This window comes from Mirounga leonina, unplaced genomic scaffold (assembly GCF_011800145.1).
Source record: "Mirounga leonina isolate KUSES-001 unplaced genomic scaffold, KU_Mleo_1.0 Mir_168, whole genome shotgun sequence".
Taxonomy (NCBI): Eukaryota; Metazoa; Chordata; class Mammalia; order Carnivora; family Phocidae; genus Mirounga; species Mirounga leonina.
In genome coordinates, this window is record NW_023270426.1 from 26480793 (window position 1) to 26498167 (window position 17375).

The window sequence follows — 17375 nt, forward strand, 5'->3', positions numbered from 1 at the left end:
GATCCTGCCAGATCGTTGGTTTTAGCCCATTGTCAGGGATTTTGAAAGCTATGGAAAAGGGTTTGCATTTACTCCTGAAAAATGGGAGCTTTCAGGTTTCCACGTTAAAGGGGTGAAATGATTACATCCGCACTTTAGAAAGACTTCTCTGGAAGGTGAACCAAATTATACTCTGATTATTAATATCAAAATCACTTGTTAAATGAAGCACAAAAATCATAGAGTTGACTATATGTAAACTTGTGGCTTTATATAAAAAAAAGTCTCAGAACGTAACCTTTGACTTACAAAGCCTTTACTTCTCACAGGGTAGAGTGAGATCCTAATGGCTTTTATTTGGTTCTTCTTGCCAGACTTTTAAAGGGAAATTCTAGCTTATGGCATCATTTCCCTTCAGTGACTCCATACCCTGGGCTCTTGTTGGTTCTTGGATTATATGAGACCTAGAGAAGAATAGTCTTAAGAGTCTGGCTTTTTTTTTAGATTGTAGTCACATATCAAAGTGGAAAGATTTTAGTTCTTTCCATGCTTGTTTTAAGGTAACAATCCATTATATAAAATTACCATTTCTGTATGGGGACACAATCTTTGCCCAGCTCACAGTTTATCACTCTGAGCCTTAAAACGTCAAGCAGGTCAATACTTGGGGTTATAGTGGAAGTTACCAATATTTATATGCTTCTAGTTAAGATACTAAAACAAAATGTTGAGTGCTGTCATTGCCTAAGATTCCCCAACGCCCAGGAATTTTGCTACTTAAAATATTTTCCTTTTGTTTTTTGGTTAAAGGTTACCTTGCCAGTAACTTTGAAAATTTTAGATGTTTGAGAAAGAACAACCATACCAAGGAAACAAACTGCTTTCTTTTTATAGTTTCGGTTAAATGTGAAATCTCAGGTTAATAACGTGTATGTGCGTGCGTTTTATGTTCCTACTAAGTTCCAACCTGTAGGAGTAGGATTAGACCCACTCATGTAATGGTCCACGATATTCTTTTGGCTGTGGCACTCAAAAAGGTTTCTGCACATGAAGCAGAGTGTGGATGTGCTCATGTGCCTAAGCACAACATGCTTTTATCACCATTGCCTCTTTCAATGCCTGTTGATCTTTTACAAAAGAAAGCATCATGATTCTTTTCCCAGCTCATCAGTTTGCTTTGGAAGAGAGAGGAGTGTTGATCTTTGAATTGTTAATTCTTAGAAATGCCCAAAGATCAGTGCCCCCTTTAGAAGTATGTTAACTTTTAATCTTATCCGTCAAGGAGAAGAGCCTGGTAACCATGGATGGGGCCCCACTGAACACCTAGTATAAGCACCAAGTCCTAAGCAACTTTGCATTCCCATTAAAATGATAGTCTTTTGATCTGACTTGGTTTGTGCCCACCAAACTACCTCAACCTGCTTTTACCAAAATGTTGGTGGAATCAAAATCCACCACTGTTGGGGTTTGTGCACAAAATGTCCATCAGTTAATAAAATATAATTGATTTGAATAGTTTCTGGCAACTGACAAGTGTTTGGCAGTTTTATTTCATGTTCTTGATATTTCAAGCAGCCTGTTGATATGCAGCCTTAATGATGATGATGAAGAATCGATGCTTTACTACATTGAGATAATCCCTGGTACTGTTGCCTGCTTGGGAAGCTAGTCTTGTATCTTATGGTCGTGGCTTTTTTTTTAATGTGCTCACTGATTTTTATTTTTTTATTTTTTGTTACTTTTCCTTCCATTGGTTCCTGAGTATGCTCTTTTTGGTCCTGCCCATGTTAGGTTTACAAGTAAGCTAGATTTACTTACATGCGGGGCTGGAATGCTTCTGTCACAAGCCTTTTTTCTTTTTTGAGTGTCAAGTGCTGAGCAAATTACTCTTCATTAATGCTATAGGGTTGTGGATCTGAACATGTATATTCCCTCCCAAAAAGCCCCAGATAAACTGAGCATTGTTTGAATTGTGAAGCTCCTTTAATGTTGCTTAAATAAGGGTGGGGTTTTGTTATGTTTTCATCTATTCCTCTATTGGCAAAGAGAACAAGAAATAGAAACTTTCTGGAGATAGGGAAAATCACAGCATCCAGTGGATGACCCATGCCATCTATATATGACCTCGGTTACTAAATGGAATTGGTTTCTTTTGAAGGACTTTTAATAACTCCCAACCTACTTTCTAAATTGTTGATCCCTCTGCCAAAATGCTGATATCAATAGGGCACCAGACTCCCAGATGTCCTTAAAATCCCTCTCTGTCGCTGTAGCCTTTGAATTTGGCTTCTTAACTGTTGCTGTAAATGAACGCTGCTAAATAAGACTTGCCTGGCTTTCCCATGGAAAGGCGCTGGGTTTGTGGCTTTTCAGGCCCTAGGCAGCCCTGCTTACTGTCTGTCATGAGAAGGAGTGGGCAGTGTGTGAGCCCTGCTCTATGGTTCCGGCCCTCCACTCCCAAAGCAGACATCCTCACATTAAACAAGCCCAGATTTGTTGATCTTTTTAATACTTGGAACTGATGCATTTGTGTCTCAGGAAAATGCTCAGTCTCTTCTGTTTTGCTTTGTAATCCCCAGGCCTCTGTCGTTGATTTATTGTCTCAGAGCTACTTTGCAGTTATAGACCAGGAACTCTATCATGACCTAATTTTCCTCCCATAAAAATCACAGCACATAATAAAGAGTGTACCCCACACATTATAGGGAGGCTCCTAATCCTTGTAAATTGCAGGAGCATGTGATGAATGGGATTGCAAAAATGTGTAAGATGTGTAAAAATGTGTATGTGCCACGGCCAGCAACGAATTCTGCAAGTGGCAGTGGTCTACAGTTGTTGGGATGGGCCTCAGGCAGGCAGGGGGGCGGGCAGTGAAATTTGAATTTTGTAGACAACACAAGGGAAAAGAACAGCAAATTTTAACATTGCTGTAAGCAGTTAAGATCGATGTTTTGCAAAGAACAGTAATTAAATTTGCACTTATAAATTAAATCCTCATGTCCTGACTGCAAATAATTCATTGTTGAGTCTCCAGTTATTTCCCTTCTTATACTTTTTTATTGAATATAGTAATGTCTCTTGAACACTGACTGTCAAACTGTGTTAGGTGCTTTGGTCTTCACCACACTCCTGGGAGTTTTTACAGATGAGGCATCTGAAGGTCACAGAGTTATACAACTTGCTCGGAGTCACAGAACTACTAGTAAGCAACTAAAGTCAGATCCATTGGACTGTAAAACTTGGAGTCTTCTTATTTTTTCCTCTGTCTCTCAAATTAATAATAGGTATAAAGACTACACGTGGGTAAGATCCAGATGGTCATGCTAAATTCCAGTCCAGCTGTACTCAAGTATGTGACCTCGGATGAATCAGTTCATCTCACTGAGTCTTAGTTTCCTTACCTTCATGATGCCAAGAATAATAGTACCTTTCTTACAGAGTTATTGTGAGTAAAATAATGAGATAATTCGTGTAAATAACTTAGCATGATGAGCACTCAAGGAATTTTGGTTATTTTATTGTCATTTATACCACTACCACTTCTTGTCTACTCTCTGCTAGGTTCTGTGCTAAGCACTTAATGTGTGTTAACTTTTCAATAGCTCTGCGAGGCAGATTTTAGATCCTCATATGCACAAGGAAAACAGGCTCAGAGGCGTTGAGGCTCTTGCCTGAGTTGAACCCAAGTCTGTCTAGCTCCAAAGCCTCTTTGCTTTCTACCCACATGCTGGCTGTGAATTCCTTTGCTGGACTTTTTGTGGTGATATGGCAATGATGCTGCTCTCAGTGATGGTGAGGTCAGTGTAGCTGTAGGTGTTGCCCACTGAATAAGCAGCAGAACCTGGACCCGGCCCCGGCCTGTGTGACTGCAGAAGCCTGACCACTCTCCCTTGTAGCTTAAGGGGAAACAGAAGCTTGGTATTTACGGGTCTGCTAATTCCACTTTTAGGAAGCTTGAAATTGGGAATACTTGGAAGAGATATCCGGAGTTGTTTTTTTATGTTACAGTTTTATGCCTCAGTAGCTTCCAGAAGGCTTATGGCCTTCCCAGTAACTTTTAATTCTAAAGTGTTCCTAACTCAGAATTAGTAAGTTTGGACAGAATTAATAGGGCACTTGGGGGCACAGAATAAATCCCCCCCCTTTTTGTGTTAATTTGGAAAGTCTCTGTGAAATGTGTGGATTGTTCCAGCCATGTGGTAGAGCTCCATAAATCCATTGCCCATAAATGATAGGAACTCACACTTGCGTCATTCAGCAGGGTCATTCGTATTCTTCTCAACAGAAAGAAGGAAACTTATTTGATTTTCTTGAAATTACCTCTTCCAAACAAAACAGGTTTGGAATAACCAACAAAAGTGAAAAATTCGAATTGTCATCAGAATTCCAGCTTGAGCTTTTAGCATGGAGACAAACTCTTGGCCTCGCTAGAAAGTGGCCAGACAGTAGGCAGGCTTTAAACAGCTTGTATTTGTGCAAGTTTCAGAGTTAAATGAACAACAGTCATTAGGGGAGTGATTTTCCAGACTCCTTAACGTAAATTTGTATCATCTGCCCTGACTTGCTCACCTTTACAGAGGTGCCCTTGCACTCCGGAGACATGTGTAATCCCAGCAGAGGTAATCTTGTGTCTGGCACTCGACATTTTGTGGTGCAAGAGCGGCCGCATCAGAGCTCTTGAGCAGCCTGGGCCTGGCTCACAGTGATGCCCGGAGAACTGGCCTTTGGGACTGTAGGTCTCACCCGTGGTAAGAATCTCCTAGAACTGGTTCCGATATGGTCTCACAGCTTTTCTTTTAAAGAAACCTACCAGTGTCAGAATGAACGACTCTCCTGGGTTCCATGTCTCCTCCTGCTTGGCTGGGTATAAACATTGTTTTGGAAGCAATTTTTCACGCATCTGCCGAAATCTGCAGCCTTTCCTCACAACCTGTTTGCTTCTCCAGCATTTCCGATGTTTTTTAGGTAGGAATATAACCTCACATTTTTGGTGATAGTTGAAATTAAAATGTGTATCCATTCTCTTTGTGCCCATTGTAATGTTGCCCAGGGAGCTCATTTCCAGTTACGAAAAGAGAAGTAAAACTTGAAGGCCAGACGTAAGGGGGTGGAGGCCTATCACAAGTCTGAATTCATTTTCAGACGTTTTCAGCTAGGGGTGGCTGAGAGTGCTATAGTCGAGGGCAGAGGCAGAGGAGTGCTAAGGGACACCATTATTTGTTGAAATCCATGCTTATCCATTCGGGGCATGGCTTCTGGAGTGAAGATTGGCTGGAAAAGCTGAGCAGAATGAGTAATGACAGCTGAGGACGTGGAGAGTGCAGATGTGAGGAGCCTCAGCCCTACATTCCAGGTCCGTCCTCTCTCCTGCTTCGCTGTGCAGCAGGTCAGGAGATTTCTCCTGTGGCAGACTCACCCTACTTAATATGCTGAGTTGACCTGTGGCTTAGAAGTCACATGAAGTGCCTAGCACGGTGCCTGCCAGGCACAGATGCTCACATACAGGAGCAAGGTTTAAATGTCAGTGATAATAGTGCATCAAGAGGTGGTCACCTGGGAGGAGCCTTGCAGCTCAGCAGTGTTTAGGGAACACAGGAAAGCGGGGAGAAAGCCTCTTAGAGTCTGTGGTCCTTGAACTCAACAACAAACATAGTTTCTTTTTGCTTCCCTTGCAGAACTCAGGGGACTGCACATACGTATAGCCCCAGTACTTATTTTTAGGGTGCCAACTCCTCTGGAAGCCGGGACGTTTCTGTTGTTTTTGCTTTAAGTCCCCTTCTCTTCTTACCCCTTCGCCCCACTTGAACTCAGCTATGTTGTGATTCAGTTTATTTTGTTGAAAATTCAGTCCCCTAGGGAAAATATGATAATGCTGTTTTCAGACAGCTGTGTTTGGGAGCAAGACTGACTTAACCAGCTGGCTGGCATCATTGGAGCCCAAGGACCTGCCAGCCCATGGAGAGCAGCTGTTTTGGCTGAAATTCTCATCATTCTTATGACTTTGCTTCCTATATATCAGCTTCAGAGTTCTGCTTTTAAATGCACTCACACGGGGCGCCTGGGTGGCTCAGTCGTTAAGCGTCTGCCTTCGGCTCAGGTCATAATCCCAGGGTCCTGGGATCGAGCCCCGCATCGGGCTCCCTGCTCCGTAGGAAGCCTGCTTCTCCCTCTCCTATTCCCCCTGCTTGTATTCCCTCTCTCGCTGTGTCTCTCTCTGTCAAATAAATAAATAAAATCTTTAAAAAAAAAATGCACTCACAAAGGAGAGAGAGAGGGCCATTGGAAAGAGTGTAGTATATCTAATTCTACCCATAGTTGAAGGAAATGGGGTGCCCCCACCTTCCTTTTGTTACTCATGATTGTTGAGAAGGAGGAAATCCAGGAGGAGGCTAGCTCCAGAGTGAGACATGATAATGAGTAGATCGATAAATATTGATATCTTAATACAGTGTGGTTGTTACACAACCATTAAGAATCATGTTTAAGGGGCACCTGGCTGGCTCAGTCATTAAGCATCTGCCTTCGGCTCTGGTCATGATCCCAGGGTCCTGGGATCGAGCCCCACATCGGGCTCCCTGCTCAGCGGGAAGCCTGCTTCTCCCTCTCCCACTCCCTCTGCTTGTGTTCCCTCTCTCACTGTGTCTCTCTCTGTCAAATAAATAAATAAAATCTTTTAAAAAAATAAAAGAATCATGTTTAAGATTTTTTAAAGAAAGGAGAAATGTTGAAATATAATGTTAGATGTATAGGATACAAAACTGTGTAGATTATGTAATCCCAATTAGGGAAAATGGTTTTTTGACATTAAATGAGGTAACTCCTACAAAGCACTTAACCTGATACCTGGCATGGCAGATGCTCAGTAAATCACAGCTACTGGATGCAAAAACATTCCCCACAGGGAACGTGTTTACCTCGTGCATTGTGATATCCAGAGTACTAGGTATGAAGTAAATGCTCAAAAGATCTTTCTTGACTGAATGAATTAGTGTTATCATTTATATGCATTTGAAAAGAAATCGAGGGGCTCCTGGGTGGCTCAGTCAGTTGAGTGTCCGACTCTTGGTTTCAGCTCAGGTCGTGCTCTCAGGGTCCTGGGATCGAGTCCCACATCAGGCTCCTTGCTCAGCAGGGAGTCTGCTTGAGATTCTCTCTCTCCCTCTCCCTCTGCCCCCACCACTTGTGCTCTCTCTCAAATAAAATAATCTTTAAAAAAGAAAAGAAATCAAGAAAATCTAGGGATACAGCTTTCTATGTTATCTGTAATTGTATCTATAATTGTGGCAGCTGATCTCTGTCTTGTTCTTTATTATAAATGGTGAGGACAGTACATCTTGCTCCAGGCCACTGAGAACTGAAGGAGCCACATGTAAAACACACACAGTGACACATCCCTAGGGAAGTGACATTGTGTGGTGGCTGTGGTGATCATGGTAAGCACCACGTAAGTGTAGCTGTTGTAATAATTACATCATGCTTGTATCTGTAAAAAGAAAAGGTATTGTCTTGATTTTTGTCTGTTGTTTTGTTCTTGTTTTTTTACCCAGGACTTTTTTTTTTTTTTTTTTTTTTTTTAAGTGAAAGTCTAAAAGAAAAAAGTGCATAAGAAAACTCAAATGCTTATCGTGGTTGTCTCTAAATAGTGGAATTAGAAAGTTTTTCTCTTTTTTTCCTGATGCTTTTCTACATTTTCCGAATTGTCTGTGGTATTGGTTACTTTTATCATCAGCCTTTTTTTCCCCTTTTAAATGAGAAAACTCTCAGCATCAAAGATGACACAGAGCTCCTGAACTAGAAAGCAGGCTCCATCTAAGGATGACTGAGGACTGGGAACTGGTGCCCTGCTCTGGACTTCTTCTTGGAAAGTTATTTAAATGCAGTTTCACGTTCTAAGAAATTTGCAAAGCAATCATTAAGAACTGGTCAGTAGAACCAGTGAGGAAAAGTAAAGGGTTTTGATGAACTGGTTCTGGACAAAGGTAGTCAAAACACTCAAAGCCCTACTAATAGACAATGGCTTATATTTAGCACAGTTCGTTTCCCTGGAGAGAACAACAGAGGGAGGACCAGTGAAAGTGACAGCAGAAGGGGCTGGAAATGGAAGGGAATGGTCGGCAAACTCTGAGAATCCCTTCCGAAAGAAAATGTTTAGTGCCAGTTCTGAGAGATGTTTCAAATGAAGTCCTGAGCTAATGCCGGTGGTCTTTTCGGGTTTTCTTGCTGATTCTTTGATACCACCAAGCTTTCAGTTGCGCTGGTTAGGGCTTGCTCCCCCACTCACAGCAGTGTGTAACCCTTCTATGCAACTTTACTTGCAGATATTTAACACCGTGCCTGATACACCTCTCACCAATGCCCAGCTGCACCTGTCCCGGAAGAAGAGCAGTGACTCCAAGCCCCCTTCCTGCAGCGAGAGGCCCCTGACACTCTTCCACGCCATGCAATCAGCAGAAAAACGTGAGTCCCATGGCTCGGGGCCAGCAAGGTGCTCAAGAGATGTCCTGTGCTGCCTCCCACCTGCTCAGGGTGCACGTCTCCAGCCTCTCTGTGTCCTGCTGTCCTGTGTGTCCTTGAGGATGGTGTGTGGCTGGGCCCTCCCCGGTTCATTGCTGAGTAAGCCTGGGTAGGACAGGAAACAGTGTTAGGAAAATGAAAGGCCAGGGCCACTTGCTGTGCAGGATTCTCTCTTCCAGATCTCCTTTGGGCAAACAGCTGAGCATTGTTTCCTCCTGTGGCACAGTAAGAGCTCAGCTCTGGCATCACTGCCTTGGCCCCTCTTTGGTTAGCGGCTCCCACAGAAGCAGTTTCCTTTTCTCAGTTTGTCATTAAATGCTTATTAGTGCGAGTAACGTGCCCCACTTGAGTGTGACTCTGAGGCCAGGCCCTGGCTTTTCTCATCCTGCTACTCCACCTCTCACGGAACCTGGCATGGAGTGGACACTTAATAAATGGGTGAACTTATTGAATGAATTAATTAGAGAATAACACTCTCTTTGTTCCAAGCAGCACAGTGTTATCACCCCAGTTTTACGGAGTCCTTTTTTCATGTCAGAATGGAGTTCTTTGCAGTTATCAGGTGACTGGGCCCTAAACTATTCACGCTTGTTTCAGCTTCTGGAATAAGGCAGCTGAGTGGTGTAGTGGAGGAGTTGAGAGCTCAAGCTCTGCCTGGAGTCCTGTCAGACCTGGGTTCTCGCGCCAGCAGCAACACACGAGCAAGCCTTTTACCATCTCTCAGCCTCTGTTTGCTCATCTGTAAAGTAGGGATAAGAGTGCCTCTCTTATAGGGATTTGTTAGGAAGTAAATAAAATTTTACATTTAAGCATCTGGCACAAGTCTTGGACTTGGCAAGGGCTGATAGCTGAGAGCTGCTGCTATTATTACTAGTTATTGTTTAATCACACACAAATACCAAGGCTCGTTCTTTCACACAACCGACAATTGCATGTTGCCTGCGAGAGACTGGGAATATAAACATCAGACCTTGTCTTTAAGGTGCTCACGGTTGAGGGAGGGGAATAGATAAGTGAATAATAGATAGCGGTAAGTCACCATGATCACCGCCCTTGGAGAGAGAAGTCCATTCACAGAGGCTGCGGAACATGGACAGTTGAGAGAGTGCGCCCTGGCACCAGATTGCCTGGCTGCTAGTTCTGTGTCTGCCGTCTCCGGCTGCACATGACGTGGGCACGTCACCTAGCATCCCAGCGCCTCAGGGTCCTCTTCTGGAAGACAGGGGTAACAGTTTCTACCTCATAGGTTTGTTGTGCAGGTTAGAGTACTTCACATGGTACCTGGTGCAGAGTAAGTGCCCAGTAAATGCTGGGGGGATATTGTTGTTATTGTTGTTGTTGTTATAACCTTTATGAAGCACAGTAAAGACACAGAGCAGAAGAATGAATCACTTGGCCTTGAAGAGGAGAGAAAATATATATGTGGATTGGCATCTTCTTATTTGTCACCAAAAAAATCTTTCTTTTTTTTTTTTAACAAAAGCCATGTTTTATCCCCTGTATTTCAGAAGTAATGGCTTTCATTTTCATTCTGAAAACAAATCTTCGCTGTCCCCTCAGACCATCACTATTTTTGAAGATGTCATACTGTCCCATAAAATGGCTGGACCTTGGTGAATTTAGCACCATTTGGGTTGTTTCAGATATTTAGCTTTTATGAGTAAAGCTGCTGTTATCTTCGTAGCTAAATCTTTTCACAGGCATGATCATTTCCTTAAGCTAAATTCCTCGAGGAATTTCTAGGTCAGAGGATATACACAGTTTCAGGGCTTTGACCCCTATGGGGTTGAGTTCCCTTTAAACAATAGACTGCGTTCCTCTTAAATATGTGGCTTGGGCTATTCTCACTTTGGTCTGCACATGGCCTGGGCCCCTCTGAGTGTAGCAGGGAACACTGGGAACAGGACTGGTCTCCCCATACCTACCATGAACAAGAACGGCATTGGGCTGTGGGGTGATGTATTTCTCACGGTGCTAGGAGAACCGCGGTCACCTGACATTTGGGACTAAGCAGTGGACAGTGTAGATTAGGACCCATCAGACAGTTAGGTTGAAGCAGAAGCAGCGTTGGAAGAGATCTCAAAGCATATTCTGGGAGCATGTTAGAAAAAAGATAGAGATTAGGAGAAAATCAATTAGATCTTGACCCAAGATTAATTTGATCACACGAGGTAGAGGATGAAAGGTAAGGACATGTGAGAACAGACAGACCTAAGCCGACGAACGAGCTGCTGATGTATCAGTCTGCAGACAGTGGACAGAAGGATGGAAGACGGAAAGACAGTGAAGCAGCCTGTCTTTCCTCTGAATGTTACAAAGTGCTCCCTGGAAACAGGAATGGAACCTCGGATATTTGAGGGGTGCTTAGCTTTCCTCCCTTTCTCAAAGAAGAAATGTTTTCATTGAAAAGTGTGTAGGCGGGCATATATACATAGACTTTTTATAGTTTGTTTTGGAAAACCTTTTTTTTTTCCCAAGAAACTAGAACGATATCCAAGCTGGCTTGGAAAGTACCATAGGATGGGTGGGTTACTGGCCAGGAGCTGGCAGGTTCTGCTGGCACCCCACCCCAGCTTGTGACCCAGCCACCCCTCGCTGTGAGATGAGCAGGTGACAGGGGACTGTCACGTTTTCACACACCTGACTCTCCCCTCTGTCTCGTCTGTGGATAGAGACAGAAGGCTCCTTTATCAAAGCACTTTGCTGAGTTTACTCTGTAGAATTAAAGTACAAATAAACACGGCCGGTCTTTTGTGGGTAAAAAAAAAAAGAAAAAAAAATGTGTATTTCCGTAGGGTGATGCTTTTCAGTTTAAGGGAACTTTCGATATCTAGCTCAGTTCCTTCCAAACTTAAATCATTTGCATAAACCTTCGTTCACTCTTTGGTCGACAAACACATAACTCATACGCTGTCATTTAATACATTTCTTTAAATTGATTGGTAAAGCTTCAGTGCATAACTTAGTTTCTAGTTTATAGTAGACACTTGCTACACTTTTTTAAAAGAATAAATAAACGAACCCATAGACCAATGAGATGATGGCACATCTATCCAGGACAACCATTTTTTAATGCTATGCTATGCTTGGTACTTATTAAAGATGCTAAGGTTGAGGCCTAGAAAAATGAAATTATTTTGCAGAATCATATAACAGAGAAGGCAATGGATTCAGAATGAGGTTTATTTGTCTGCAAACCTGTGGTCTTCCTACAACATTATGTTACCAATTCTTGACAGAATCTGAAAGAAAGATCGCGGGAGGAACACAGAGAAAAAAAGAGAATATGAAAATTAATTTTGCAATGTGTTATATGTAGGAAACAAAGGAGAAGAATGTGGAATTTTGAAATTTGAGTCATTGGGAGAAGCTTGGTGCTATGAAAAGAAAGGAGAGGGAATGAATTGCATTTGTGACAAAAGAAGTTTAAACTCCTGAGATTCTATGTAACGTTTCCAAAGGTTATTTGGAAGAGTGATTTAGAGGTACATCCTGAAAGTGAGCATTTGAACCTGAATATGGGGTAAAAATGCCAGCAAAGGGAATATTTAAGCTGGAAAAAAAAATTTCCTTTCTGAGAATATTTCTTTGTGATGCTCTGGCTTCTCTGGATATGCTGGTTAAAAGTCACCCTGCTCAGCTGGTCATGAAGTCTGGTCCCGGCCATTGTATGGAAAACTTGCATCACTTCTGACCTCAGTAGTCTCACTAATCTCCTTTGACTGTGATTTTCAGGCTATTAATTATCCTGTTCCCATTATCTATGTGAGAAGAGAATTACTTCTCTGTAATATCAGATCATTCTCTCTTTACATGTTCAGCTATGATTATTATGTGCAGGTATGTTCATTTTGTATGATTCTTCTGCGTTTTTGAAGTAAATGTTCAGTCTAATAAAGTTGGATTACTGAAATGCAAAAAAAATTAATTTTAAAGCCACTCCCTTCTTTACATGGCCTCATCCTATTCAGTAAAATCTCTAAAAACATGAATTTGATGGTCTCACCATGTTATTCTCAAGTATACATTAAAATAAATATGTAACCATTAAGATAAAGAATGTTCATCCGACATCTTACCTCCCACCTGTGAAATGTATGCCATGGTTTAGAGTCCACAGATCTTGCTCTGAATTTTTGGGTGACTCAGTTCCTTTCTCTTAATGTAAATATACGAACTCGAGTTTCTTTGGACTAGAGTTGGGTTTCGATATTGTCAGTTGGCTGTTATATCACTGTGGATGCTCACTGTGTTCCCCTGTCATTTCCATGTTGTGCACTTTCAGTTCCTGTGACACCTGTCCAGGTTTGATGTGACCTTACCTTTCTTCGGGTTCTTGCCACAGAACAAATATCTTGTTAGAAGGATTGCTCTTGTGTGGACACACGAGTACATCTCCACATACCCCTTCTCTGCCTTCACACTTGGCAGATGATGTTTTACAGAACCTTATTTCCTCTTATTTCCATCTGTCCGATCTCTTTTGAGTTCAATTATGCTTTTCTCCTCACTGATGCACTTGCAGTTGAGAATTTTCTCTGTATTCCATTGGTTAGCCCTCTCTTCAGTCCCTGTTGAAATGCTTACTGGGCCTAAAATTCCCAGCCATAGCTCACTTGGGTGCTTCCCTTTGAGAGGTTCCAGTTGTTGATCATCAGCACACATTATTCTCTCCCCTCTCTGCAGTGCCCCTGCTCTGTGCAAAAGGTGGAGCCCATTCTTTTGTCATAGGCATGAATCTGTGCCAACATGCTTGGCCTCAGGCTGTCAATCGCCTCCCTCTTCCTGGAGAGGAAGCTCCTGAGAGTCACCTTGGGCATTCATAGTCTCAGTCTTCTGTTTTCATACCTCCACTTCAGGCTCATGGAAGCATGTGACATAATAGCTGATGCTCCTGGATGTGTGTCTTGTTTTCCAGAAGTGTTTTTCTTTCTGTGTACAAAGACAACTTGTGTCCTAGGTACCTCCATAAGATTCTTCAGCTTCAATCTATGGAGAGTAGTAGAATCTTCTCCAGGTGGCCATTTTCCCTTTGCCTAAAGGTAAAGATGTCTTTCTGATGACAGTGGTCTCTTCCCAGAAGGAGGAGCTCAATGCTTTCTCCTGCTCTTTGCTGGGTAAGGACTTTGGCCAGCCCCAGGGCAGCATGTGGCTCCTCAGACAAATCAGTGTGTGGTAGAAGCGGGGCTAGGAATGAAAAGGGAGCAGTCTCTGAGATTAAACTTTGTGGAAAAAAAGAAAGGAAATTATGAGGGAGATACAGGGTTTAAAAAGCATCACAGCAACAAATGCAAGTCATTTGGAAACCACTGAATCTTTTAGTGAGGAGGGGACTCGATATCCAAATTATATATAGCTGGTCAAGAAATGTTTTCTGAAAGGTAGAATTTTGAGTAAGATGCTAAAGGAAATGAGTCATAGTCTCATCCACAGGAGAGAAGGATGACAGTGATGCTCTACAGAAGGAACATGGAATAGTCTTTGTATGAGTAGCAGAGGGTAGCTCGGGTAGCTCTTGTCTCTAGAACTGAGGATTGTGGAAAGATCTGTTTCCAAATTGTACTTAGAAAACATTCTCTTAGAAATCAATTTTTAAATGTATGTTTAATGTATATGGCTCCATAATTTATCAAGTGGTTTCTCATGCTAAGCACTGTGCAAAGCAACAGCTCCCTTAATTTTCACAATTACATGACACAGGTGCTGTCCCCATTTGGGACAATGGAGGAAAATAAAATTTATATCAAATAATGTACTCAGAATCACACAGCAACAAAGTAGATTTGAACCTAGTTGTTCTGACCTCACAGCTGTACTATTAGCCAGTGATTACTCTGCCTTCCGGTTTCAACTTGTGGGGTTGTTCTCGAGGAGATGTGGTTCTATGTGCTTTTGTGACCTAGCCTGCAAACCCAACCTTAATTCTAAGGGAAAATGTTTCCAGTGTTGCTTATGTACCTGGAGTTTAAACTTTCAATAAGCTAGCAATCTGCCTGTAAAGAGACAGAGGTGGGGGGGGGGCTGGTGTGGAAGGATAAATTAATGCATTTGATGAAGAACCTTGAGACCAAGTTAGAGCTGAACCTCATTCAGTAAGAACAGCAATAAAAATTAAAATTATTATACCTCACCTAACATGCCAAGCAGCCTAAAGCGCATTACTATCTTACTTCGTTCTCACAATTGACCATCACCCGGTGACATAGGTTCTTAGTAACCACGTTTCACAGACAGACAAACTCAGGTTCCAGAGGTTAAGTAGTCATACAACTGGTGAAGGGCTGGGAGGAATTTGTACCCAGGTGATGTCCCTTCCCCATGCCACGTTGTCTTCAAAAGGGTGCTTGTGTCAGTTCCTCAGCCATGGAAGTGAAAATCTTGTTAGACTGAACTACAGAAGCAATTAAAGCCATCTGTCCTAGCATGCAGTGGTGCCATGGGGGCACTTGAACCATCTTGAACGGCTTCCTCAGTATGCATACCAGCAGGCAGCAGCCCCTCCAGGTCTAGCGCCAACTATGCAGAGAGCAGTGTGCATTCAGCAGTACCTTGAATTTGCTGGGCCAAGGTAGTCACTCCCATTTGTGATCACCTCAGAACAGATGGAACAGGGTTTTTCAACTGTGCTGCCAGATGAATGGTAGCAAGGGAAATTACATTTAATCTTCAAGTTGCCACATGGATACATCATATAGCAGAAATGAGAGCGGTATATCTAGATGAAAGGTACTGACCTAGAAGCTGTACTTTTTCTGGACAACTGTAGAAGGTGGAACCAGAAGGATTAGAGAGGACCAGGAACCAGGTCTTGTGCCTTTTAAAGTTCTTCCAAGAGGGGCGTCTGGGTGGCTCAGTCAGTTAAGCATCCAACTCTTGATCTCAGCTCAAGTCTTGATCTCAGGGTTGTTTGAGTTCAAGCCCTGTGTTGGGCTCCACGCTGGGGTGTGGAGCCTACTTGAAAAAACTAAAGTTCTTCTAAGAGATTACAAGGTGACATTAATGACTGATTTTTGTCTCAGATTTTTAGGACTTACACCAAGGTATTGAAACATGTTTCTTGGAACAGGAGTTCTTAGACTTAGTGTCCATTTGAACATCGTAAGGAGCTTATTAAAAATACAGATGCCTGGTCTCCTCCTTCTCCTCCTCCTCCCTGGTACATTCTGAATCAGGAGGTCTTGACTAGAGCTCAGGTATCTGTATTTTTTTTTAAAGATTTATTTATTTATTAGAGAGAGCGGGGGGGGGGTGCAAAGGGAGAGAGAGAGAGAGAGAGAGTCTCAAGCAGACTCCATGCTGCGTGTGGAGCCAGACGTGGGGCTCGATCCCAAGACCCTGAGATCATGACCTGAGCCAAAATCAAGATCAAGATGCTTAACCAACTGAGCCACCCAGGCACCCTGGCATCTGTATTTTTAAAAACACTCTGGTGATGCTGATGCCAGCTAAAGTGAGAGACACACAGGCTTGGGGGGAAGGGGCAAACAGCCAAGGTTGCTCATTTCTGTCACTACCAGAACATCTCTTTGACTCTGTTGAGGTGTGCGGCAGCCTGGTACGGTGGCTGAGGGCAGGGGTTCTGCAGGCAGCCTGCACTGTTTCAGTGCCATCTCTGTCACCTAGCAGCCCTGAGACCGGGAGCGCATTACTTTCCCTTTCTGAGCCTCCATTTGCTCATCTGTAAAATCACCCACTAAGAACAGCTTCCTTGGAGGGCAGTTACGTGATTAAGTGAGCCAGTGCAAGTGTATGTCAGGTACTTGATACTGGGCCCAGAACATAGTAAGCACCTAATAAACTTTGGCTACAACTGTGATGATTATCATCAGACTATAGTTTTACATTACATTTCACTAAAGAAATATTCCACCTCTGGATCATGCAGATTCCAAAGAAGAGGCCCATTTGTGAGGGGAATGCAGAGTCACCGTGGCCCCAGAGAGAGCTGATTTGATGCTTGAATTCAAATACATCAGCAGCTGGGATGAGTTGTGCAGCATTGCTGGGGCTGGGGGGTGGGAATAGATTCTTGGGCTTTGTTTTACATGGATCACACTAACTAGCTGCTGGGATTATAGCTCTCATTAATTCCTTTAGTGCATTTAATTCATCCTGGACCCTCTCCCAGACAGACCCAGTGAGAGGTTAAGAATTCAGCTCATATACTTCTCATTTGTGTCTTCCTTATTGAAAAAGAACTGGGAATTCATACTATTCAGAGGCTTACATAATGCCTTTCTCCAGGCACTCAAGGCTGCAGCATGTGCCTGTTCTCAGGTTTTGCCTCTGCAGATCCTGGGTGCTCTGGACACACCTGTTTGTTTTGGCAGGTGACAAGTTTATCCACCTGGAATCTTACTGTCACACAGACTAAGGTGTCATGTGGCTCTTGGATTAATTATGCTTAGTTACCGTGTGTGACTGAAAACCACATAGTTGATGTGGCCATTTAAAAAATGATGCCCTGAAAAGCTAATGGCAAGAAAAAAGTTCAAGGTAGATCATTAAATGTAAAAAAAAAAGCATATTACGGTCTTATGTGTCTGGCTTTATCAGTTAGTGAACAAAGCAGGTAACTCATTATTGTTACGGTGTTATACCATTTTGTTAAAAGAAAAGTATATATATGTATTTTTCTATATATAGAAAAATGACTAGACATTTCCACAACAAAATGCATATAGAATATTTGTATGCTTTTCTGTACTTCTAAATTAGAGAGGAATGCATGTTTATTATGTATTGACTAATTTTTACATTATTAAAAACAAACTACCTATTCACACATTTTATTACTATCTCAAGCCCATTTTGCAGTGAGTCATGGTATAAAAATAAGTAAATATATATATATATTTAATGAGCAATAATATAAGCAGTCT

General features: G+C 42.4%; 1 protein-coding gene across 5 annotated transcripts in view; it reads left to right on the forward strand.

Moving 5' to 3' along the window:
* The window catches only part of ARHGAP26 (Rho GTPase activating protein 26), a 431503-nt gene that overhangs the window by 326202 nt on the left and 87926 nt on the right, over positions 1–17375 (forward strand). For all 5 annotated transcript variants that reach the window (XM_035014358.1, XM_035014359.1, XM_035014361.1 and 2 more), the window contains exon 19: positions 8298–8436. In XM_035014358.1, coding sequence (XP_034870249.1) covers positions 8298–8436 — 139 coding nt within the window. The remainder of the gene's footprint in view (positions 1–8297; positions 8437–17375) is intronic.